This window comes from Podarcis pityusensis (assembly GCF_964106645.2).
Source record: "Podarcis pityusensis genome assembly, chromosome: 4".
NCBI lineage: Eukaryota > Metazoa > Chordata > Lepidosauria > Squamata > Lacertidae > Podarcis > Podarcis pityusensis.
In genome coordinates, this window is record NC_138027.1 from 75,129,425 (window position 1) to 75,156,380 (window position 26,956).

Consider the following 26,956-nt stretch of genomic DNA (forward strand, 5'->3'; position numbering starts at 1 on the left):
CTGTTAAATAAGAAGAAAACATCAATGAAGCTGCAATTTTAGCTGGCTTTTTTTATAAGCTGTGACAATCTCTCTCTCTCTCTTTTACACTTGATCTTTATTTTCTCTTTCAAAATAGGAAAAAAGCTTCCTGAAAGATCGTAAGATATTTATTTTTATGTGAGATGTTTTTGATATAAATCTTCACAGGATGATGTTGACAAAATACACAGATTACGCATCTTCCTGTAGTTCTAGTATTTATCCATCTGTTTAACCACAGCCAACTGTGATAACTGACAGTTTGGATGTGGATGGTTTAAAAGCAAGACTTTGCATTCTAGAGGTACAATAGCTTTTTGGCCACTGGCTGCTAATATTTTTCTCAAACCAAACTGGCCATGAAAAGCAATCACCAGAAACCCTTAAGGAAAAATGGGGGTGGGAATACGCACATACAAAATAAGACTTAAAAAGGAGGGCAGATGGATGCATTTCAGTGCAAATGGCAGAAGACTCCCAAGCAAACTAAAATATCTGATATTTAAAGACCTAACAACTATACTGAAAGCCTAACGGAGCAGAGAGAAACACACTTATTTTTTACAATTTACCTTTACTCCACCTGGGAGGGGGGGAAGAATTACAGAGGAGGTGGCCTTGCATTGTACCATACTTCCAAGTTGATAGGTATAGGGCTGAGCTGTAAAAGGAGCACATTTAACCACAGAGTCCTACCTGCTGGGGTACATCATGGTGTCTGGCCACTACCTCCTAGAAACTGGACCAATGCTGGCAAGGGGAGGGGCCATGAAGTGAACTCCTCCCACACACAATCCTGAAACTTCTAATCATGACCCAAGTAGGATCAGAAGAATCTGCACTGCAGGCTCCCATGCCAGAAATTATAGTGAAAGAAAAGGACCCAGAAATACCGGTGGACATCTTGACATATGAAGAGATATCAGAGATGTCACAGTAGAAAATAATAAGGGGGGTGGGGAATTAAACTAGTTTTCAATTTGTTATGTCTAGCCCTATTCAGGAGCTCCTCTTCATGTGATTTACACCTGTGTGCAGGTAACAGCAGGGCCAGGAGCATGTTTGTAGCAGGAAGCCTGCTCTATATGTGTAGGGCTCTTGCCCTTCAATGTAGAACCTTGGTTACATCTTAAGGGTGGTGTAAGTGGCTTCACACATTCACTACATTCTTGAAGTAACTGCTGCCAAGGCAGGAAATGTGTGTGTTCCACATTTAGAATGAATGCCAGCATTCACTCTTTTTTAAAAAAAGTGACCCAATAGTAATTTCCAGCTACAATAAATAATTCTGGACTCACGAAGAGGCGATAAGAGGAAAGGCAACTTTTAAAAGTGGGTCCCTTTGATTATTCTCTCCACTTCCTTTGTTATTGCTGCTAAAACTGGTTCTACTATCCTGTTGTCCCTTGTTCTCTGGGGAATTAAATGTGCACACATGCAGGTCTCACCAAGCACAACTGATAAGGAAGCATAGCAATGCGGACAAAGAACATATGTTTTTAAATGGTTTTTAAATGTATCTCTCTTTTTTTGGTTTATTACCGAAGCAGGTCGTCTTGTTCTACTGGATCTTTGGTTCCGTGGTTTCACTAAAAGCTTGTGCTTAGCAGCTGAATTATCCAAGCAAGAAGAAAACTCGGCTGGAGTATCGAAATCAGCAGGAGGAGAGAGATTGCAGTCAGATGTCTGCAGAGATATAATTTTAGCACTTGGCTGCCTGGGGAATAGCTGGCTTTCCACAGAAGAGGATCTCAAAGGACTTGGTGTGACCTAAAGGAGAAGCCCAGAATGACAGAAGAGAGGGAGGGGAAGAGTCAGGTTTTATTTTTTAAAACGAGCACAATTTAAACATACAATAAAACTTGAAAGTTTCTAAGGAATTTTTAAATACACATTTATTCAGTGTTGGAATCACTCTCTAGCATACTGTAGCACATAGGAAAATGATGTAAACAGCAATTTTGCCAACACTGCCAACACTGCTGGGACCATAATGCAGTGTACAGATTTAATAGAGGCAGTATCAATACCACCGTCATTTCATTTCAGGCAACAACAAAAATGAAGAGCACTTATACTGAGAATCCAGGTTCTGCTCCGAGTTCCATCCCCAGTGCTTCTGAATTGCTGCCTATTGAATTAATATCCTGCCTTTCTTCCATGGAAGCACACATAGGGCTCCCACAGAGTCTTCCATCTTGGGACTAAAGAGACCCAGACTTGCTTAGCTTCAGCAAAGTTGTCATCAAGTCCCTTCAGACCATGCGATCCTATATGCTAAAAAGCCAAGTTGCGGCTTGAGTGGCACCATCCACAAACAAGGAGGAGATTTATCAAGTGCAAAATCACTTCAAGGGAGGAATCCCAAGGAGGACAAGATCTGATTGTGCTCAGCGGGCACAAAATGCAAACTGATTTTCAGGTGAAGACGGCGAAAAAAATGAAAGAAAACTGGAGTTGGAACGGAATTGGAGCATTCCACAATGTGTTATTCTGTATTTGGTTTCACTTGTCCTACACTAAAGTCTATTATACAGAAAAAAATGCCTCTGTAAAGCTAGGGCTCTGTACACAACAGCACATTCCTCTGCCCCCGAGAATCCTGGGAACTGAAATTTGTAAAGGGTGCTGGGAATTGTAGCTCTATGAGATGTTAACAAAAGTTCCTAGGACTCTTTGAAGATGAGAAATGTTTTAAACTGCACAATGTAGTTATGCGACCCCACCCCCCGCAAGCTTAAGGTTTAATGTTTTACTGTTTTTATATATGCTGGAAGCCGCCCAGAGTGGCTGAGGCAAGCCAGTCAAATGGGAGGGGCACAAATAATAAATTATTATTATTAAAACCAATGTCTCCTTTTAGGAAAAGCAGCATCAGAGATGAGAGGCACAGTATTCCTCCCTCCCTTATGAACTAATTTCAAATTATTTTCTGTTTGCAAAAGATAAAATACAGAATGGCCTTTCTTTACTCATGCGCATCTCTGGCTTGGTAAACTTTATTCTCTCCTTTCTCCTTGCAGCATAACAGAAATATACAATGTCAGCTGCATGTCAGTTTTAATCTTTTTTCCACCCAGGACTTTCAGGTCTCTTCCAGCAGTATAGAAGAGTCTAGAACTGGAATTGTTTGAGCACACTTCCAGCTTACAACTCAGCACCTATAAGCTGTCAAACATTTCCGTCTTTTATGTTTTGTATTCCCTTTGGAACCTTTAGAAACATCTCAAGGTTGTCTTATTGTGCATAATCATGCCCAGACGAAGAGAGATGCATGTTCCATTATATATAAACACATTTCATACACATACAACATGCTCTGCAAGAGATTCTAAAGCACTGAGGTACTGTGAAAATTAGGGAGAAGGAAGCAGTCAAGACGAGCCATCAGGCCTCAAAAGCAGGAGGAACTACTGCATTTCTGGGCCACTTTCCAATCAGCACCTACTTATCATTTCAACTGGTCTAGTCTTATCTTCTGCCGGTGGGTTGACTCATATAAGCATATGCAACACTCAGTATTTCATATCATGGCAAATTCTCACTGATTATTGGGTAAACAACCCCTACTGAAAATAGCTACATTGGAGGTGTTACAGAAACTTGGTCTGCAGAGTGATGTACGTTCGATATGCACTTCACTTGCATGGGTGAAAATATCCACAGTTATGTCTCTGTGAAGCTCATTCTCTTTTGCAATGCCCCTATTTGGAAACTAGCACAAATGGCTTGTTTACTGCCCTACGGTCAAAGCAGGTTTGAAGTTCAGATTCGCAAACGTAGCATCCTGGACCAATGCTCTTCAGGATGAATATGGAGCAGCGAGGGAGAATGCTACTAAGTGTTATCCTCGGAAGCCACTTTAAAATAACTTAATTTCTAAACGACCTTTTCTTGATGTGTTTTAATTTCCTTTTTTCCTCGTCTCCAGGGAAAAAACACACCTCTCACTACTTTGCACTCTCCCCTCCAGCTCTCATGTGCCTTGATGTCTCTGGCTCTTCCTCAGCTCAGTGAGTAAATGGAACTCTTCAAGGGACTGCTAAAACGCTCTTCAATCTGCTGCCTATGTGTGTTGCTGATTGAAGGGCACCTATCAACTCCTACTCAAAGATCGCAGGTTTGTGGGTGGGAACATTGGCTCCAATTATCCCTGCTCATGTTGGGCTGGATGAGGGACTGATGAAAATTCAAGTCTCCCAGGCACAAAAACCAACAGTCATAATCAGCAATGGATCAGTTTGGATCAGTAGTGGCGCCCACCCTGTGGAACACCCTCCCTTCAGATGTGAAGGAAATAAGTAGCTATCCTATCTTTAAAAGACATCTGAAGGCAGCCCTCTTCAGGGAAGTTTTTAATATTTAACGCTGTATTGTTTTTAATACTTGATTGGGAGCCGCCCAGAGTGGCTGGGGAGACTCAGCCAGATGGGCGGGGTATAAATATTATTATTATTATTATTATTATTATTATTATTATTATTATTATCCCTAACTAGGGTTACATTTAGAACATTTAGAACACATGGCTTTTTCCAAAGAATTATAGGAACTGTAGTTCACCCCTCACAGAACTACCATTCCCAGCACCCTTGACAAAGTACAGTTCCCAGGATTATTTGGGGGAAGAAGCCGTGTGTTTAGTTGTGTGTTAAATGTGCTTGAAATGCATGGATGTGATCTAAGAACAGCACCTGAACAGTTAAGAAAGGAATAAGGGGACTCTTGTTCTGCACAACCAAACACATGACCTTGTGCACGCTGCTTAACTGCTGTTTAGATCTGTTCAAATGTAAAATTTGAAGACAAGTCAGCAGGAGGGTGTCTGAGAGCCTAAGACTCCCCTGCATTGACTTGCTTTTGTATTGAAAAGTAGTATCTGATCAACTTCCTGCCCAATTCCATCTCTTCCTGGAGGCTGAATTCAATGGTGCTTGAAAACCAAAAGTATGAAAATCAATGAAACGTAAATTAACTTTCCAGTATCTATAATGCAGTTGCTGAAACTGCTATGCATAAGGTAAATGAATATCCTTCATTAATACCTTTTAGAGAAGAATGATTCAACCCCCTACTCCATGTGCCTGCCAGTATTTTCAATGGCACCCACAAAAGGTATCTAAAGAATCCACAATGTGTGACTGAACACAACTCCTTAAACATGCTCTCATTTCACCAGATGCCAGGATTTGACAACCACCCTCCTTTCCATTCTGAACTGAGGAGACAAGCAAATAACTTTTAACAGTGAGTGAGTCCAGAAGTGGCTGGTATATGTACATTTTCCACTCACTGACGGGGGAGCATGTTCACATCATTCTGCAGAATCACCTGTTTTTCTGTTCTTATAGGTGTGGTAGCCATTTTGTATTATGCCACGCCACCAAGGCAGCCATTTTGTGGCGGGCGCCCTGGGCACTTTCTGAACATTTCAGTGTGCCCATTAGCCCTTAAAGGATAGCAACCTTGCTACAGAGATTCAGGAACCCAACAGTTGCTTTGGATACACAAAAACACACATGCATAATTAAACGCCAGTCATTATTGTTACCTGTTCTTCTTCTTCACTGCCTGTTCCAGCTAAACTCAAAGAGCTAAGATGCTTGTGCGAGTCAGAGAACTGTGGGGTGGAATGAGGAAAAGATTCAGTGATAGGTGACAAAATGAGATGAGACACTGAGACACACACACAGGTTACACGCTTTACAAACCACAAAACGGACTAGAGAAAATATAAGTTGCAAGAAGAGAATCTATGCAGTTCTAAGAATTAGTTGGAATCCTGAAAAATATAAAGATGGTGGGAGGTGTTTTGTGTTTTCATTTTTATGGAAAGGTGATGACATTAGTATGCTTCTACGAGGGTGGGGAGGGGAAGAGACAAAGGCTGAGATCAGTCAAAATCTTTCTTGATAATTTTTGCAATTCCTCTGCCACTGTTGCAGTAAAAAAAAAAAAAAAAAAGACCAAAACATTTCTAGAAGAATATGTTGCAATAAATAAAGATATCCCCAAAATACTCATTATATTGTTTAAACCTTCTGGTGCTTCCATTCAAGTCTATGCATGCACTTTTTCCCCCTCTTCAAAATAACTTGCCCTTGACAATACCAGGTGCTGTGTAATGTTTCCAAACACTTGGTTATCTATCTTTGTTATCTATCTTTGTTACAAATGCTTCTTCTATCAGGATGACGGCGGTGTGCAGGTTATTGCAAGGTAATTTCAACCAGAAAGGCAAAATGAAACAAATGACCGCATTCAAAATAATATTCTGAAAATGGCATGCTTGACTTATCCTACCTTTGCTGTACTGGAATTTAACATTTCCTGTAGTAAAGACGTTTCTGGTGGACTTCTAGGTAATCCATCATCTTCTGAACTCATCCCAGTATCATCCACTCTTTTTGAAGACGTTCCAAATGGCGACGAGGCCCTTAATTTCCAATTCTGTTGGAGTTTCAACTACAAGGACAAATTTCAAGCATGTTTCAATGTATTTTCTCCATTACTGAATGGCTGGAACATGCAATAATTATTTTTGTCCACATGAACAGGCATCTGCTTGTATGGAAGAAATGAGCCAGCCAGAAGTTCTCATAATCACAGCGCCCTTCTTTCCCTTAGACATAGCAAATCACTAACATAGGAGGATTTTTTATTTTTTTAAAAGAGCAAAAGGTCATAAACTCTTGTGACTGTTTTTTTATTATTACTTTTAGCTTGATGTTTTATTTTGTTTGTTTGAATAAAAAGCAAGAAGCAGCAAAAGGTAGTTGTGAATAAGAAATATTCAAAAATCTACAGTAGGGAAATACCTTTATTAAGTCAACCAAATAATTAGGTTTGTCTGATAATGGTATTACAGTATGTAATATTATATTATATTATATTACAGATAATGGTATTACAATGCGGATTTTTGAATGTAGGTTAAGTTGTTCTACTCCCATTTTATGATGTGAACTCTGTGCAGGATATTATTACGGGGAAATATGGGGCAGGGGAGAGAGAAAAGAGGATGCCCCCAACCACTCCCAAAGGAATGTTGTCCTTGAGGGGGAAAAGGTTTCCCATCCTTGATTTATATTGAGAATATTTAATTTAAATGTACAGTATGTTACTATCATACAGAAGCAAATCCAGAGTTACAGTTACAACTGCTGGTGGGAGGCGGGGGGGGGGGAGGGAGAGAGAGAGAGAGAGAGAGAGAGAGAGAGAGAGAGAGAGAGAGAGAAGAGAGTCAACATTATTGCATATATTTCACATTACCTGCAAAGCCCTAATCCGATCGGAAACATTTTCCTGAGAAAATACTCGGATTGGTCTAGTTGGTTCTTGTGCAGTCTCAGGAATGAAAATGCTCTCATGCGACAAGGCTCTGCTTCCCATAATACCTTCGTGCATCCTAGGAGAATACAGAACACAAACGAAAAATGCATGTGTGTCAATGTTTGGCCTTCATAAAACAGCTTTTTTAAAAATGAAGCATATTCCATATGTTAAATTGAGTAGCAGTGTTAACAAACAGCCTAAGAGGAGCAGCCAAAGAAAAACTGCCCAGCTGCAAGTATATCCCACAATCATATAGGGACAGCCAATTCCTTTCGAAAACCAGCTGGAAAGGGATGCAAATACAGTGGGACAAACCCAAGAGGTGTGACCTAGGACCTTGAGGAGCAAAAGTACTGGAGAATAACTCTGCATTCATTCACTGCGAATGCCTGTAAAACAACAGGAGAACCCAGACTTGAAATCCAGTCTATCTTGCGGCACTGAAAGGGATTCTGGGTGCAAATCTCCAATTATGGCTTGCAGCTGTTTCAGAAAGCAATGTCCCTACTAGAATTCATTGTATAGGTACTATATTGTCAAGCCTTCTTGTGCTTGAGACACAGGGCACACATTGCCATCCTTCCTTAGTAGTTAGGTACACAAGAAACCACCTTATACCAAGTCAGGCCATTGGTCCATCTAGTTCAGTACAGTCAGCACTGACCGGCAGCAGCTCTCTATAGCATTCCAGGAAGATGTCTCTCCCAGCACCACCTGGGACCTTTTGCTCTCAAAGCAGGTGCTCTCTAGCAATGAGCTATGGCCCTTCTCCACCATCACTTCCTTCCTTCCTACAGCCAAGCCCATTCAGAAGTTTTGTAGCACCTGAGATTATGCTGCTGATTTTCATTCCTCATAGCCTCTGCTTTGCAAGTGATCATTTTTTACATGACATAAATGTCTTCCCACTTAGCAATCACATCTGTTGCAGAGAAATTGGGGGTGGGATTTAGCTAATGACTCCTATCTGTGGAAGCCCTACACAAGGACTTCCACTTGTACATTGAGGTTTCCCCCCTCCCCCCCGCATGTTCCTGAAATAGGTTTGTGGGGGTTAGGAGAACAGCATGTCAGGGGAGGAGAGTGAGGATCAGTCCCTCCAGCAAGCTGAAATGCTTGTACTGATGGAACAATAACAAAAGCATAGCACAAATGTAACTTTCTTTAGAAGTCTTATGCAAGGACACTTGGAACACCAGAAGCAAGGTCTTGCTCTTTAATAAGTATGTATTTTCCACACAGGGACGAGGGTGCTGCTGTGGGTTAAACCACAGAGCCTAGGGCTTGCCGATCAGAAGGTCGGTGGTTCGAATCCCCACAATGGGGTGAGCTCCCGTTGCTCAGTCTAGCAGTTCGAAAGCACATCAAAGTGCAAGTAGATAAATAGGTACCGCTCCGGCGGGAAGGTAAACGGCATTTCCGTGCACTGCTCTGGTTCGCCAGAAGCGGCTTAGTCATGCTGACCACATGACCCAGAAGCTGTACGCCGGCTCCCTCGGCCAATAAAGCGAGATGAGTGCCACAACCCCAGAGTCGGCCACGACTGGACCTAATGGTCAGGGGTCCCTTTACCTTTACCTTTTTTATGTTCCACACAGGTAGAAGATAAAAGAACTGGGCAGCAATTTGGCTATGCAATGCTGCCCAGGATAACGCCCAAGACAACTAAGCACTTATCTCTATGCTTCAGCTGAGGACATAAACTAGTTTGTGTTAAGGTTCCTCAAAATTAAGAACTAGATTAAATGCTCCTACATTAAATGAAGATGCTATTGAAATGGATGGACACAAAATATAAATGGGCATGGGAACAGTCACTTTCCTCTCAATGATGGCTAAAAATATGTTCAGTGAAACAATAGGTGGGAAAGGAAGATCTGCTATATAAGGAAGAAAAAAAATCCTGTGCAAGTTCAGTGTATTTGAGATCACTGGAGAGCAGCTTAATCAAAGAAAGAATGCCTTCTCCGAAATGCAAAGAATTTGCACAGAAAATTCTCCAGGACATGCAGAACCACCCTGGAATGTTTTGCTTGGCTTGGCAAAACTCCTTTGGCCTCACCTGAGATGAAACTTCCACGCTGGCTTTGAATTTCACTTTTCACAAAATGCAGCGATGTCCTAGGAATGATGGGGCTCTCTAAGATGTTTTGCTAGTCTCAGCTTCCCTGAAAATTCCTCTACCCAAGGGCAGAACTTCAAATTAACTTTAATAACTCTAATTACAGCTTCTTTGTAGTACTTGGAGGATTTAAAAACTGGAGACGCAGTATTGATTTTTGTGAATGATTACAATTATGGCCTTTTCTATACATTTAACAAGAAAGCATTTTCAATACTGCTGCTTTGGGATGTCACAGGTTTCCTACAAGCCAACGGTAAACAAAGCCATTCAGAGTACCAAGGGCTTTTTGATGTTGTGGTTTGGCAACCCCTAGTGGGAGCCTTGTGTAACGCAATCTTCATTAGCACCAGAAAGGACTGCAGGTATTTATTCACAGCTCACAATTCCTAAACAGCAATGCTAGGGGCTCAACATGCATGGCAATCATACCCTCCAACCTTAATACTATGATCTCTAATTTCATATGCAAGTGCTCTGGCAGCTCAGTGGAGCAGGCAAAAGATTCCGCTCATCTGCACTCTTGTTCTCTTTATTATTATTAGGTCATATGATTTGGGCCTTCGATCTTACTTGAAAACAGACATTTCTGTAGCCCACCATAGGCAAATAAGGAAAGCCCTGCTGGGTCAAGACCAATGCCTATCTAGCCCGGCCTTCTGTTCCCAAACTGCCCAACCAGATGCCTATAGGGAACTCACAAGCAGGATACAGTCATTAAAAGCACTCTTTCTGTTTATAGTTCCCCAGCAACTAGTATTTGGAGGCATTCAACCTTTGATGCAAACATAATCCAGTCACCATGACTAGAAGCCAACAATAATCAATTCCTCTTTTAAAACCACCCAGGTTGGTGGCCATTGCTACATCTTATGGAAGTTCACCTATGGCCAGCGCAAAGCAGTACCTCTTTTTGTCTGTCCTGAATCTGTCACCTGAACCTACATCCCAACCTCCTAGTATTATTATTAAAGAGGTTATCCCTATGCACTTTTTCCAAATAATGCATAATCTTACATACCTCTTATCACGTCCCCAACTTTAGCCCGCCCTTTTCTAAGCTAAGCCCTGCCTTCAGATACTATAACCTTTTCTTGTAGGATAGACGCTCTAGCCGCTTTAATCTTTTGCTTGCCACTTTCTACCACTTTTCCAGCTTTATGATACCCTTTTTAAGATGCAGTGATGCACTGGGCGCAACCACGTTACAGCTATATACCAGGGAATTGTGATAATAACAAAATCCCCAACAAGAAATTTGACTTTTTTTTCATAGCAGCCACATACTGAGTCACTCTCTTCATTGCAATTTTATTAATTTATTTGACTGATTTTCAATCCTGCCCTTCCTATCAAAGCAGCCCAGGGCACCAAACACCAAAGTGGTAACACAGTACAATTGTTAAAAATAATGTTTTCAATATGTTTTAAGAACCATTCAACACATTTTAAGACTACTAGACAGCACAGTCCTAAGATTTCTTCCCTGGTTAGTCAGAGAGTAGTTTATAACCTTCTCCTGATAGCTCCCTTTTCCTTCCCTTTGTACACTGGAACTCTGAGGTTTAGATCTTATAGAGGAGATAAACCTGTGTCTGGGTGGCTCTACTTGGCATCTCACAGAGAGGACCATGTGACTGAATGCATAATAAAAATTCCTTTCAGAGAGAAAACTAAATGCCAAGGAGAAAAGTTCCAGCCTAACATTTTTACAGGTAGAAAAGGAAAGCTTTCTTTGGCTAGGGGGGAAGAGAGAGTCTGATTTAAATAATATAACTATTTGTAAAGATTTTGATACAATCTCTTAAGTTATGGCATCAAAAATATACATAATTTTTTCTTTCCAATGGCACCGTAAGATATGTAAAAAAATTCCTTCCTGTAGCACCTTAAAGACCAACTAAGTTAGTTCTTGGTATAAGCTTTCGTGTGCATGCACACTTCTTCAGATACACTGAAACAGAAGTTACCAGATCCTTCTATATATTGAGAAGGTGGGGAGGGGTATTACTTAGAAGGGTGGTGGGAATCGGAGATTGGCAGATAGCTGAGATGAGCCTGTTGACGACTCTTAACGACTGTAATAGGTCTTACAGGAAAAGGCAAGGGGTGAGAAGGTGAGAAATGGCTTAGTCATGTATAATGAGATAAGAATCCGATGTCTCTGTTCAGACCAGGTTTCTCCATTGTTTTAAGTTTGGTAATGAGTTGTAATTCAGCAGCTTCTCTTTCCAGTCTATTTCTATATAGAAGGATCTGGTAACTTCTGTTTCAGTGTATCTGAAGAAGTGTGCATGCACACGAAAGCTTATACCAAGAACTAACTTAGTTGGTCTTTAAGGTGCTACAGGAAGGAATTTTTTTACTTCGACTATGGCAGACCAACACGGCTACCCATCTGTAACTGGAACCGTAAGATATGTTAGACTGAGATATAATAATTTGTCCATAGCCATTAAGAGAGCTCTCCAGTTCAGCTATGTCACTGTGACACTCTTATTTTACAGTAAGCCATAAATCATCAAGTATGAGCCAATTATACCCACTTCGCTCTCCCCCACTCACCTGGGGGGGGGGGTAGTAGAAATAAAATATTATTCATAAGCCAAAAGCAAACATTGGCTTAGCATCCTGGTTTACTGAAGCAGGGAGGAGCTAAGCATGCAATAAGCAGAAAAGACTTCCTGTGGCATGCGATTGCAGCCTTCCCCCCCTTTCTGAAATTTATTTGCAGCATCCCCAATATTCTCAAAGGAAGGATGCAACAAAGGGTCTCTTGCAGGGGTTAATCTATGAAAAGTTACCTGGGTTTTCCAAAAGGAAATTCGTTGTTTTGTGAAAAAGCTAAAGATAAGTTTATAGAGACTTACTCAAGCTCATCTTCAGAATCGTAATCTATATGCATAGACTGTGAAGCTGTGACGTCACTTGCAGACTGGCATTGTTTCAGACTACCACTTCCTGTAGGTGATAACGTCTCTTTCCGTTTTCTTTTCCCGAAGAACTTTTTGATAGATTTAAACTTAGACTTCTTCTTTCCTGGGAGGGAATAAATATTAAGGGAGTCGTAATTATTTTTAGGCAGTGTTGTTATTATTTATTCATCCACACATGTCATCAAGAAGGCAATCTCCTCCCGCCCCCCCCCCCACCGCCTCAGCTTCAGTTGTCTTTTTCCGCCAATTGAATGTACAGATATTTGTATCCACACTGATCCCAACGTAATACTCTTACTGTACTGGTGTAAACGAATTGTGAGGATATAAGGTACATTAAAGGGGGGGGGAAGACTTGCAAGAAAGACTACTCTCTAGTCGCTGCCAATATCCTATTAACATTTAATGTAATAAGACTGTGAAGTATAAACTCAGTGTTAAATGGTAGATGCAGGGAACAGAATTAAATTACAGTCCGGAAACTCAATGTCTCTCTTCACTAATCACTGAAGAGCAGGGCGGCCTTGTTACCAAATGACGTGAGTAATTTAAAAACACAGAAATAGCTTGCTGAGGTGGAAAACCCGCATACTGATATTCTGAATGGTAATTATGTTACCAAGTGGCACTTTCCATGTTAAAACAAGCATCAAGCAATAATACTGAAGTGTAATGCTAAGCTAAATGCCGCAGAAAGGAAGCTTAATCAAGAAAATGTTTTCAGGCCATCCACCTTCGGATACAAATGGGTCTTTCGCCATATGAAGCAAATTCTAAAAGCTTTTGCAGGAACTCCCAAAGAGGGCTATTTTACTATTTCCATTTAGGACCCCTGCCAGACCTAATTTCACATGCAGGCCAGAGGTTCCTCACTGCTGATTTAAAATGTTTGTTTTATTTGACCAATAAATTGATTTGACCAATGAATTGATTAATCATGCAAACTTTCAACAAATATTCGCTGATTAAACTAGATGACAGCTCTAGAGAACAAAAGCCAAAGAGAAAAACTTAATTTTTTTCTGTAATAAAAAAGGTTCTCTCAAACGTAACATGAAAATAGGCCTTTTACCTGAACCTTCCTCGCCAGATCCTTCAGCCTCTGGGAATTTGATATCCATGACCCTTGTGGAACTGGTAAAGCAGTCACTAAATGAAAAAGGGAAATATATATATTATCATCAGAATATTATCTAGACTTGTTTGATATTGGATCTAAGGTGGGGTGCGAAAGTTTTGGTCCTCCAGTTGTTGAGTTGAAGATTCCATCATTCCTATCCTGATGGTCAGGGAAACAATTACAAACGATCATACTGTGTAGATGATAGTTAGTTTGGGTGGCACTGACAGCGTCACACCTTGAAGATTTTGACCTAGAAGATAGACCCACATAGGCAGCTTCACCTGATTGATGCAAGGCCCTTTTCAAGATTTAATTATTAATCCTCTGATATTGTTGACCATGAAATCAATGGTGATTGAGCACAAGATCTTGTAGTAGTTTGCAGAACCATGCTTGAATGGTTCTGCTTGTCCCTGACAAGCAGACCACACTGGGTAATGTCGGACATCTGTTTGTGCCATGCCTAGCTCTGACCAGGTGTCAGATGCTGAGTCCTTGGTGTATGAACCAGATGCTCTGTTGATCAATGACCTTGAGGACTAAGCAGGTTCTCATGGAACCAAGGCTTAGGATCACCTTGGTGGGAGCCCTCCTGAAGACCCCTTCAAGCCATCAGATGATGTAGTGCAGCCACCCTTCAGTCCTTGAGAACATAGGTGTCAAAAGGCCTGGGTCCAGGCTGAAGAACAATAACATAGCATGCATCTACATTTTGCAGCTTGTGAGTAAGGTGTCCACTCATGAGTAAGCACTCCCTGGAATTCCTCTGCTACCTGCAGGTGGAATTTGGGTGTTGTCTAGGAGGCTCCACTTGAGCCAGCCTTTCAGTTGCCAGAGGCAACACAGGTCTCTGCTCTGTGTTGTACTTTGCCTGTGCTACTGAATTTGGACCATCACCTGACTTAACCTCTGGGTCATGTTTTGGACAGAGACAGATTCCATGTGTTTGACCTTGGCTTGTTGAGACTATACAGCATCTTAAACCCTGTTCTCTTGGGCAAATGTTTTGCCAGAATGCTTTTTATCTTCTAGGTCTGAAACCCTGGTCCCTGAGGACACCACCTGGAGCATGACAGCTCATCACCTTCCTGGGACCTTCAAGTTGGCTTCACCTCACAGTCCATCCTGTTTGCCTTCCTACCCAACAGGATTTTAGAACAAACAAGGTCTTGCAATCACTGTGTATATTTGATGGTAAAATGTTAGAAGCAAGCAAGCAGAGATGAACTTTAACAAGATTAAAATAAACGCCTTCCAAGACTACAACTTTAATCAGAAACAGGGTTCAGCTTCCTGCTGCTCTACAAGTAAGCAGTATCACTTTTGAAAGCTCCTTTCAGACCATGAGCTCATCTAATTCAGTATTTTCCACTCCAACTCACAGTGGCTCTTCAGAATTTTAGACAGGGTACATTCCCAGCCTTACCTGGATGTGTCTATTCCAGGTAAGGGATTAAATCTGGGACCTTCTGCCTGCAGATAACTCTACTGCTGTTTCTATGGTTTCTTCTCCTTGATTGCGAGTCTGCAGCGATGTTCATGCAACCTAATAATGCAAACTGGTGTAGAAGCAGGAAGCTGGGATGAAATGGTCAGTGACACTTTCCACGAGCTCCACCTGGTGAAAAGGCTTCCTCTCTTTACATATGAGATGATGGTATTTTCTATATTTCTTCACCATGAGGTTAAACTACTGCAATTTGCCCCACCTTAAGTCACCCTGAAACACTGCAAGACCTGCTCACTTAGGGTAACTTTTAGGAAGCATGATTAAATTGACTGTTGACACTTTAATATAGTAAAAAATTATTCTCTGTGTGAAAGGTTCTCATACTATTCCCCCTTCAAGTTTTAATGGATTATGTATTTGATAATCTTAAAAGGGTATGTTTAAAACAAGACTTTGGAAGAATACTTATTTTGGTTCTGCTTGAACCCATTTAAAAAAGGTACATTTCCTATTTAGCTTTCTGATTCAGCTAATGGCCAATATGTTCCCCAGGCTAGAGCACAAACAGGCTTGATATAAATAAATAAAGTGAAAGGTCAGCACTTGCTAAGTTATGAAAACAAATTAGATCCTATGCATTTAGGTATGTCCACCCCTCCTTGATGAGTAAAGATCACAAACAGAATACTCCCTTCTGTATTACTTCTGCAGAAATGAATTGTTTGCTTAGATTTATTCTCTGTTATAAAAGACTCAAGGTGAGTAACAGCAATTGTGCAACTGACCTGGCTTTCAAGGCCTGTAACAAAGAACAGTGCAGAGTTAATACTAACTCCTCATGCTCTTAAGTTTATCAAGAGTGGGCTCTGGATCTTCAAGTTCACCTTCCCCCAGCCCCTTCCACCTTGTGCATTAATTGCCACTCCTCCCTTCATCCATAGCCCTAAATTCCAATGAAGGTTTACATCTCTATCACTATTAACCAAGGCAATTGGTAGTTAGGTTTCCTCATAGCCTTGGTTTGCAAACCCAGTTCAAATTCTTATTTGAAAGATGGGTTAAGATGGAAACCCTAGTTAGCATAAACCATTGGGTTGGTCCTCAAAATTAATTCTTACAAATGCTCAAGAAGATGTGCATTACCATATCAGAAGTATCTCCTAAACACACCCTGGAAAGATCCCACCAACTTTTCTGAGGGACAAGAGGAGAGCACCAATTAGTCTTCCACCTTTGTTTCTGTTTCCATAGTCAAAAAAGGCTCCCAGAGCAGCTTACAAAGTTGGGTTTTTTTTTTAAACAGTCCCTGCCCACAGGCTTACAATCTATGGGTGTGTACACACTGCATGATCATGTGCATTCAAGTGCGGGATGCAGGCACATTTTCGGGTTGCTGTGCACACAATGCCACTCCCGTCGCTGTCACACGCTATTTGTCAGTCGAAAGGGCATTCTGCTGGAACGGTTCTAATCTGTTGTATGCCAAGAATGTGCTTCTCAAGCACATGTGTACACAGATAACAACACACTGTCAGGTCACTGCCACCTATTGGGGCAGACCAACTCATGTTGTAGGTGTGTTCCACTCCCCCTAACCAGGCTTAACTTGCCTATGAATGAAATAGGCAAAAGAGGAAGCGGTGCGGTAACTTAGCTGCTTCTGTATACCGAAATATAGGTCCTCTGTTTACAGTATGTCGACATACAAGTTTACAACCACACTCTTTTGAAAGACTGTGGAAACACCAATTGAGGGGAGGCGAATAAAGAGCACAGCTGCGTACTAGTTCGAAAGCATGCCCACCTGTGTGTGCAGACTGTGGGATGTATCATCACTGAAGCAGTCAAATACAACATTTCCTGTTGCCTAGAGTGGACACACAGGGGAATGTTGCTCCAGACAGGGGGGACTTCCTATCGTATCTTCTCTGGAGCCTCCTCCCCATGTGTGAGCAGGTAGATGGGTGTGACCCTAGCAGACCCTATAAAAGGGCTAGCTATGCAGCCATCTTCCTCTTTGGTCCTCTTTTGCCATCTCCCATTCTTCTGGCTCAACATTCCCACGCAGACAACACAGATAGCAGCTGCTGCTTTAGATGATGTCATTGCGTGAAGGTGTGTACAAACTGCTATTGGCTATATACAGAAGTGCACCGTGAAGAAACGAGCCCTGTGCATTTCAAAGGCTACATGTGCACATCTTAAGTCAGTCTGGCTCTGCAAGAGAGCTTTGCTTCCTAGAGGGGCACAGTCAAGCCTGACTCAGCAGTTCCTGCATATCAGAAACCTATGTCTGTCTTACTAGCAGCTCCACAGGGGCTTATAAAGGACACTGTTATAAATAACGGAAACAAAGGAGAACCAAAGATACAGAATGGATGTCTTATGATTTGGTAAACATCTCTTAGAACGAATAATTGCAATGAGAGTCAGAAAAATGTTCCACCTAGCTCAACATCTTGACAGTGACTAAATTGATTTAATTTACACAGGCAGGGCAGGTTTTACTAAGGAGCAGGGGAGGAATAGAGGTAAGATCCAACCAGGACCTTCTCAGCTCACTTGCCCAAGTTGTTCTGTAAAGCTCAGATTGCTGACAAATTCCATCCCGTTTGGCCACAGCAATGCTATGGTATCTGGTTTCCTCCAACCATCTCTTGGTCCCCTCTACCCCACACTTTCATAATGCAATCCTACACAATGTTTACTCTAAAATAAGTCCCCTACCTTCTACAAAACCTCCCCTCGGTAGGGATTTCCCACAAAGAATGGGTTGGACACAGAGTTGCATGGAGCAGAACTCCACAAACTGGACACTTGTGTTTTCACCTATTCTTCCCTTGCAGACCTTAGAAATTGACTCCAGAGATAGGGGAGAACTCTGGAAAACTGCAGGAGGTGGCAACGGAAGCTGTCATAGATGCCATCTCATGCCAACGATTGTGGGTGCCCACAATGTAAGGACCAGGAGGAGGAGGAAGAGGAGGAGCCGGCAGAGGTAGATATGGCGGCTCCTCCTCCCTCACATGAAGAAATGGGGACAGTGGGGAATAGATTCCCTTTTGTCCATTGACTTGGGGCAGTGGCCCCCACAAATATATTATTGTGGGAGCCGAAGCAACCACAGCCCCCCGGAATTGGCACCAGTGAAGGCTGCAGAAGGAAGGGAAAATCAGTGTAAATTATCCTCCCCATCGCCTACTGCCAATTGCAGGAGTCTTCACTACATCCAAATTGCTTCCGAGAAAGGAACGAACCTTTCTGTTTGCATAACAGCTGGTCTGGATCTAATTCATTGTATTTAGAGGGCACTTACGTCAATATTTCAAATTATTTTCTTTTCCCATGTTTCCGTACACTACAAAGTTACAGGCTTGGGATAACTCTACACCAGAAGGCAGAAGTCTCCCTTGCATGGCAAGGTAGGTATTACACATCATGACCTTGAACATTTTTTCATTTTTAAAGAGATTTTAAAGGTTACGTTAATTAGATCTTAAAATAAGAAAATCAAGGAAGAAAGAGCAGAGAATACACTATTACTCTGAGATTTCTGCGTCACAAACACTGAACAACTACTTCCACAATTTTACAGGAAAAGTAGCAAATTACTATGTTCTACTTGCAGGGTATTTGGGGCTTGGTGGAAAGACATGCGTTAGAGTAGCATGGAATATCAGAATATCTGAAGCGTTGCAGTTCATCAATATTCTGCCATGAATCCATTTCTCGCCTCACCTCAGCATCTTGATTGCCACAACTTTGCTTGCCCCCTCTGTAGAAAGTTTGACCCCACAGTCACATGGAATGCTCTGGCAGAAGGAAGAAATGTATGCAGCTCTAGTGCTGAACCTCCTTAGTCATCTTAACAATAGGTTGCAACAGGAAAGGAGTAAGAAATCAAGTGTGCAACAGCACAGAGCAACAGTCTGAAATGGAACTTAGAGAGAGAGCACACTGTCCCCAGCGTGTGTGGGTTTTTTCCTAAAGCCTAACAAGCGTCTGTGCCCCAATACTATAGACACACAGACACTCACGATCTAGGAAGTGGAAACACAGGTAGTAAGATCCGAGCCCACTGAAATCTCCCCAGGCAGCACAGTCCACTAACTTTAACAATAACCACTATGTGGTAAACACATTCCCTCATCTCACCAACTCCCCGAGGATCTAATGCAAAGCAGAACAACCCAGAGCTTATTAACCTGTAACTCTCTGCGAAAAGATGCATCAAACGTTTTTGTGTTGCATCACTTCTTCCACCTGCTTCATTCCCTCTCAGAAACAACTCTTGACTGCTTTAGCCCCTGAATACAGCTTGTGGACCATATTCTAGGACACACACACACAAAAACCCTAAACCTTTCCCCATCCTTCAACAGAAACCAAAACCACTTATATTCAAGGTAAACAAGTGATAGCAAGTTTGAAAATTAAACTAGCCTTGTGGCACCTTAAAGACCAACAAATTTATTTCTGCATATGCCTCTACAGACTAGAGTCCACTTCATCAGATGCATGAAGTGTTATGAAATAAGGCCAGAGAAAAATGAAATGCAGAAAGTACAGAGACTGTGATAATAACATTATCAGTGACTGTTTTAAACTAACATATTCACTCTAATTCAGTCTATACAGTAAGTCTGCAACTTATGCACATTTAACTTGTGTGCATTCAGATGTACGTGCTTGGCAAAATAATTGAAAACAAAAAGGGGGGGGGCAGAAAGAGGATGGGCATCCAGGAAAAAAGATTTTGGCAATCCCACCCACCACTGAACCCAATGTATTTTGACTATATGTGACTTTGGCTTTAGGCACAATCCCTGGAATGTTATCCCCATATAAGTTGCAGGCTTACTGTATACATATTTTTTAAACTCAGGAATTGAACATGAAAAAAGAATGTATTTTAGAGACAAAAAGCTCTCTGATATTTTTAAATCTAGCTCAATTATTGTTGGTATAAATATTTCAGTTTAGAAGGAGTTCTATGTAATTATCCTAAAAACTAACAGGTGTACCTTTTATGAACGCTTTTTAAAAGGGCACCATACCCCATTTTTCGTGGAAGTGCGGTATTTCCTTCATTGCACCTGTATATTATGTTTGAAGCCATTTCCTTTCCCTATTCACCCTATATTTAAAGAAAACAAAGAGTGGTGCAATTCATAGAAAACTTAAGACACACCTAAGTCCCATTGAAACCACCGGGACTTAAACACATATGGATATGAATGGGATTTAGGCATACCTCGTAAGATTTACAGGACTACACCCAATAGCATTTTCTCATATTCATGAAAGTTAGCTAACCATAAGTGTAGGAAAACAAGCAGCAAGGGGAAAAATAAACAACCCAACAGTGAATTTCTAAATATACAGGCAGCCGAAGGAGAGATCAGCAGGAAGCAGAATGGCAGATAACAACAAAGGATGCATTTTAAAGTTCAGTCCTCTTGTGAAAAGAGTTAGGTGCGTTTATGGTGCTCTTTGTAACAAACCTTTTTTTATTTCCAAGAGTACAGGTTGTACCGTTGTGAGAAAGGTGTGCTGAGTGGGAAAACTGCTGTTGCTATTCATGCAAGATCAGTCTAGCATCACAGTTATCCTCCTATAAGCAAAATGGGGGCAGCCAGAAAGTCTCATCAACCTTTTCCAGCAAGTTCAAAGGCTCCTTTCTCCTCTTCTGAAATTCAAAACTACCAGGTTTTTCTTTCTTTCTCTTGACACACAAGATGCTCTCAGATAGAATACAGGTCTCAGCCTCCACCCTGGCAGGTAGGTGTGACCTGCATTCTGAACTGGTCTTCCCTGCCGATGAATGAGTATCAGTCGTTAACAGTCAAGCCAAATCTAAAGGCCGTTTTTAAAATGGCAGTACTGCATGGTCCTACACAGTATTTTTTAAACTCTTTTTTGTTATCGGCATGCATTACTACCCACTTTTAACTTCTTCGATGGTCCATCATTATGCGTTTTTAAACTTCTTTGAACATTATGTCGCCATTTCCACTTCTGAAGAATATACACATATATAGCCAGGGTTTTTTTTTTTCAGCAGGAGATCAGTTCTGACATCTCTCAGGTGGACACCATTGCCGTTAAAAGAGAACAAGGGAGGTGTTTATGGTGAGCATATATCACTGCATATAGCAGGAGCTGACACAATAGTCATCTTATGTGTGTAGCAGACTGCCAGAGGCATAAGCAGAGCATCAGACCTAAAACGGATCACATTGCCAGAGACTCTCACGCACTATTTAAACACAATGTTCCCTGTTTTACTGAAGTACTGTACAAATGTTTGACAGCATATATGATTTTTTTCTGAATTAAAAATTGGAATTATGCCTCATTCTTACACAGCTGGGTAATTTCAGAGGGTGTAGAGGTCAGAATTACCCACCTTGAGTGAAACCAATCTGCAGTTTCCAGAAGAGTCACTGATAAGGGGGTACATGCTGATTCGTGGGAGAAAGCTGTAAAGCTCAGTGATGGGATGCCTGCTTGCATACAGAAGGTTCCAGGTACCTCCAGGATAGGGCTGAGAAAGAAACCAATCTGAAACCCTAGAGACTTACTGCCTGTCAATGCAAATAAACTGAGCTAGATCAACCAATGGTATAATACAGCTTCTTAGATTCTTGGAAAGCAGCAAACCTACAACAATAGCTCATGCAGAAACCCTGGACGTGGTCTCCGCTGAACAGAGGCTATCCTGCTGCATCTCTCCTCAAAGTGATTGATCAAACCAGTGGCACTTGACATAGCGGCCGATTGGAATGATGCAGTGCCAGATCTGACGATCATACAGAGATGCAACACAATTTCATCCTGTGGCGGTAATTTGGAATCACAGGAGCCTTTGACGTAACCGGATAATGTTAACAGCACACTTGGGGAAGTCCACAAACTAACAATAATAAATGGGGGGGGGGATCTAAATCCTGAGATTGCACAGAAGACAGGGTGCATAGCTATATAATGGTCTTAAGCTAGTTGACCAGTCATTCCTTCTCCTCAACGTACCTGAGCAAAAGTTGCTGCACATAAAATAACAACTCTGAGAAAGAACATTATGGCAAGGGAGAGAGCAACCTGGCCCATCTATCAGCCAAAGGAGGAAAAGCTGCAGGGAGCTTGCTTTGCCACTCCCTTCTAAAAAGAACACTTTAAGAACGTTGTAATTAAGAAGAAATCCCTGAGTTTGCTTTTTCTTTCTTTCATCCTCCCTCCTAATCCTTTTTTCCTTTTGTGCCATTTCTGTTAGGCTGTAACCCTGATGGCAAAAATGCTAATCTTGACGACAGGGACTACCTCACTGATTGCTGTAAACCAGGGGTAGGGAACAGGATTTGCTTACCAGTATGGCTTTTGCAATTCCCCAGTCCCTGTGCACCACTTCAACAAGCGGGCAGGGCCACCCCACCTGCCCTCTTTCCAGAACCCCCAGTGGCACCAGGTTGTGGGTGTTTTCCACCGGGTGTATCTAGGTGCAAAAGGTTAGGTCACAATCCACAGCCAAGGTTCAAAGCAGAAAGTGATACCCCGGGTCCAAGGTCAGGACTCAGAGCAGTAAGAGGTAAGTCAGGTCAAGACACAATTCAGGGTCAGGGAAATTCAGTATGAAGATCAAGGTGGGTGCCAAAGCTGATGAACAGGTATTGATCCAGCAACTCTTCAGCAGAGACTGGTAACTTTTATACAAGATCTTCTGAGCCCCACCATCTGCACAGCTGCCAGTCATCTGGGCTAACAAGGCACAGGTCTACTCATGAAAAGCAGCCCGCCTCACAAGCTACTGAGGAGAGCCTGGCTCTCAGACAGGCATTGTGGTATTTAAAGGTAAAACGGTAAAGGACCCCTGGATGGTTAAGTCCAGTCAGGCGACTATGGGATTGTGGCACTCATCTCGCTTTCAGGCCGAGGGAGCTGGCGTTTGTCTACAGACAGCTTTCTGGGTCATGTGGCCAGCGTAACTAAACCGCTTCTGGAGCAATGGGACACCATGACGGAAGCCAGAGCACACAGAAACGCCATTTACCTTCCTGCCACAGCAGTATCTATTTATATACTCACATTGGGATGCTTTCAAACTGCTAGGTTGGCAGGAGCTGGGACAAAGCAACGGGAGCTCACCCCGTCATGCAGATTCGAACTGCTGACCTTGTGATTGGCAAGCCCAAGAGGCTCAGTGGTTTAGACCACAGCACCATCTCATCCCTTACTGCTGTGTTTAGTCATTGCCCCGTCATACAACTTCATGAGCTGGCGCTCTTTAGGTACTCTCATCTCTGCCTCACAGTTCTGGTCTTGCTGAGGAGAGGGCAGGGGATCCCCACTGTCAGAGAGCCTGGACTCCAGGTCCTCTTCCAAAGGGAACTACTACTACAGCAACAGCAGCATGATACTGCCCATCAATCACTTGGCTTGCGGAAGTCTTGCTTTGGTTTGAGCAAGGATCATTTGCACTAAGGAACTCCATGGTGCAAGGTATCTCAGCAGGGCTTGCTAAAACCACCGAGCAGTGCTTGCAAGCAAGCCCCTGCAGAGTGAGATCTTTTGCATCTCCAGCTTGAATTCAAACTGGTAACTCAAAGAAAGAACCTGTGCTCCCGATTATTATTTGCATCAAAAGATTGTGCTTTTAAAATGCTGCCCCTTTTCCCATTGCTGTGCAGCAAGTGCTCGCTGTTAATCTCCCTTTTATTCACAGCACATGGGGGAAAGTGGCCATGGTTTGTCCAAAACGGCTTGGCAAGCCGAATTTGGCCCATGGACTTGAGCACACCCCCCCACATAAGTGTTCTGCAAGTCTTTTTGGCTGAAGAGCAGAGTTAAAATCATTTAATTTATTTCATTCTCACTATGACTCGCTTCTTATGAAATTTCTTTAAACAATTTAACAATAAAAATATGCATAGATGAAAGGACTAGGTCAAAACATATCAATGAGGGGTTAAACAAACAGGCTGATGTCAGCTCCATGACAGCAGTCCACACAAGCAGAGAGAAGGTGTCGTGGGCACCCTTGACCTTGACATGCAGTACAAAAGCCAACCTAATCCACTCTGGGGTAGGTGGGTGTGTACCCTTTCAGAGGTAGACCCCTTTCCACGTTAGCACCAAAAAGTATACGTACGATCATACAGCAGTTTAAAGAAAACTTTTCCCTTTTCTTTCTCATATTCTGTGCTCACAACATACTCATTCTCTCTAGCAGATAAGTCCCCAAGCTTGCAATTTTCCCCGTAGTGAGGAACGCTCTTCTAACTTGGCAAAGCTAAAACCTTGCAGAAATGTCATTCTACTACCAGTGGGCTATCTACCGCACTACTTTCCCTTATGAAACCACCCTGCAAAGGCTAAAGTAGTTTGAGGGTGTCATAGGACTAATCATCTAGATGAGCATTCATTTTGGATATCAACAACAAAAGTTTTAAGGCTGTATTTAATACATTTTTGGCAATTATTAAATACTTGTAAACTAAAAAAAAAGCAAACATAAGAACAGTCTGTATTCCATTAATCATAAAGTAAATAAGCTAGATGAAGCTGAAAAGCAGTTAATTCAAAGTATTCTTAAAAGAACAGAAATTCATGTCGATCACTGGAGCAAATAATTACAGAATTGCGAAACACCAAATACACTGTTGTAACCCCCAATGTAACACTTCCTGTGGAGGGAATGAAAACTGCTTAGCACTGAACGCTAGCTATTTTTCACTAAACATATCCTATAACCAGAATGAAGGTTGTTTTCTGCAATATGGGCGCAACAAAAGTGACGGACCACCTGATGAAACTAAATACAACAGAACAATGTTTGCACCGCTCAGTGTTATTTGCCTGCATAAACAAGAAATCCATTAACACATTACAAAGTTATCCTACAGTTAAATCAATAGCAGCACTTTCTCTCCAACTGCTTACCTGCATAAGTATTTTGTTTTGTCAGATTCAGTAAAACATGAAGGGCTACAAGCATTCCTCAGTTGCCAATCAACTGAGGAGGAATAAAAGCAAAAGGCTAGTACTTTCAAGTTCACAGGAAAGGGTTCCAAAGTACTGTAATGTTGAGTCCATTCAAGTTAAGAGGCACAGCTAAGAGGCACAGCCTTTTCAGAAAGTCAGACGTCATGCTATGCTACTGTGCTGTCTCAAGTGTATGCACAATATTGCCTTGGGCCCTGCAAATGATCCCGGTTTCTGCCTCTGAATGATTTCACAGTCAAAGGAGAAAGCACCACTATGAGTTGCTAGGAAACAGGGAGGGAGTTCCTGACCTGAATTCTTAGAGTAGAGGATGTTGCCCAGGAAGCTTATACAGTCTTCCCAGTTCCTTGGAAATAAAGGATATATAAACCCTTGTACATATCCTGAAAAATAACGTAGGAGCCTCAAAACGAAATTACAGACTTAATAACAGGCTTTGTGCAAAGAAAAAACAACAGGTATCACGCAGGGATTTGTTCTGTCAATTTGAAAAAGAACTAAATTAGGGGGAAATTCCACTAGGATTAAATGTTTGCACTTATTTTTTTAACAGTTTTATTGTTTTTGTGTGCCTTTTCCCTAAATCTGTCATCAGCAACTGCTTTTGATGGAAGGCGAATCTGTGAAAAAGGCCACAACTCCCACTACCCAAAGTTACTTGTTAGTACCCAATGGCATCGCAACAGGGAGCATGGGGGGGGTGGTACGCCCCGGGTTCCATGCCTGCGGGGGTGACAAGAAGTCACCCCGTGGGGGCTCACGGTGGCGCGAGCAGCCATCGAGCCGCCGCAGCCGCCTTTGGAAGATCCTCTGTTAGTGGCTATAGCCGCGAGCAGAGGATCCTGGCGCTGGCAGCAAACCACTAAGTACAGCACATGTGTGGTGTCGCACGCATGCGCTGTACGTAGCGCCGCCACCCATGCACTGTATAGCAGTTTGCTGCCGGCACCAGGATCCTCTGCTCATGGCTGCAGCCATGAATTAAGGATCCTCAGTTCGCAGCTGTAGTGGCGCCGGAGGGATCCCGGCACCATCTGTACGGCGCTGGCGGCAAACCGCTATACAGCGCATGTGCAACGTCACTACGTACGGCGCATGCACCGCACATGCACCCTACGTCATGATGCCCGCCCCAGGTGTCACGACGCCTTCCTTCACCCCTGTTGGTACCCAAATAATTTCAGAAATGTCTCTCCCTCTCTGCCCTTCTCTTGCTTCTGTATTGGCAAGGGCAGGGGGCAGATTTGACACAGGGATTTGTACCTGCTGACCCCCATCCTAAACACATTGGCTCATGTATAGCAAACCTTTAACTACAGTTTACTGTAATGTCTGAAATTTGCCAATCACACCAGCCACCTACTTTAAGGGAAATAAATCATGATCAGAAAGTCAAGAACCTTAGGTTATCATTTTGGTGTGTTTGGAGCAAAACAAACCACTATCCCTGTAGTATCAGAGTGCACTTATTAACTTTGAACTTGCTCAATTAACTTTTAATTGAACAGATTTAAAAATAAGAGCATTGCGACTAGACCGTCAAACTCACTTGCTTAGAAACAGAAGTATATCTCCTGGAATCTGTGGAATTCAAGTGAAGAAAAAACACAAGAAATTCCTTGAAATGATATAGAGACTATACAGTCCATCATTACAGTGCTTCTCACACACAACCACACACACACACTGCTAAAACGACTTCTTCTTTTCATCAATTCTGATGTTTCTGCTTGCACATGAGAATAATGTCTTGACACAACATTACACAGTGGTACCTCGGGTTACATACGCTTCAGGTTACAGACTCCGCTAACCCAGAAATAGTACCTCGGGTTAAGAAATAAAAAATTATTATTATAGAACTTTGCTTCAGAATGAGAACAGAAATTGTGCTCCAGCGGCGCGGCAGCAGCAGGAGGCCCCATTAGCTAAAGTGGTGCTTCAGGTTAAGAACAGTCTCAGTTTAAGAA

At 42.2% G+C, this 26,956-nt stretch overlaps 1 protein-coding gene across 4 annotated transcripts in view; it reads right to left on the reverse strand.

The window, feature by feature from the left end:
* CRACDL (CRACD like) overlaps nucleotides 1–26,956 on the reverse strand; it is a 56,969-nt gene that overhangs the window by 18,640 nt on the left and 11,373 nt on the right. For 2 of the 4 annotated variants that reach the window (XM_081003950.1, XM_081003949.1), the window contains exons 2-7: nucleotides 13,487–13,563; nucleotides 12,349–12,517; nucleotides 7,294–7,429; nucleotides 6,325–6,486; nucleotides 5,573–5,641; nucleotides 1,564–1,791 (exon numbers count right to left, since the gene is read on the reverse strand). In XM_081003950.1, the coding sequence (XP_080860076.1) occupies nucleotides 1,564–1,791; nucleotides 5,573–5,641; nucleotides 6,325–6,486; nucleotides 7,294–7,429; nucleotides 12,349–12,517; nucleotides 13,487–13,535 (813 nt within the window). In that variant the 5' untranslated portion in view covers nucleotides 13,536–13,563. Of the gene's footprint in view, nucleotides 1–1,563; nucleotides 1,792–5,572; nucleotides 5,642–6,324; nucleotides 6,487–7,293; nucleotides 7,430–12,348; nucleotides 12,518–13,486; nucleotides 13,564–21,396; nucleotides 21,723–26,956 lie in introns of those variants that run through there. The other 2 variants (XM_081003948.1, XM_081003947.1) reach the window with 2 other exon arrangements.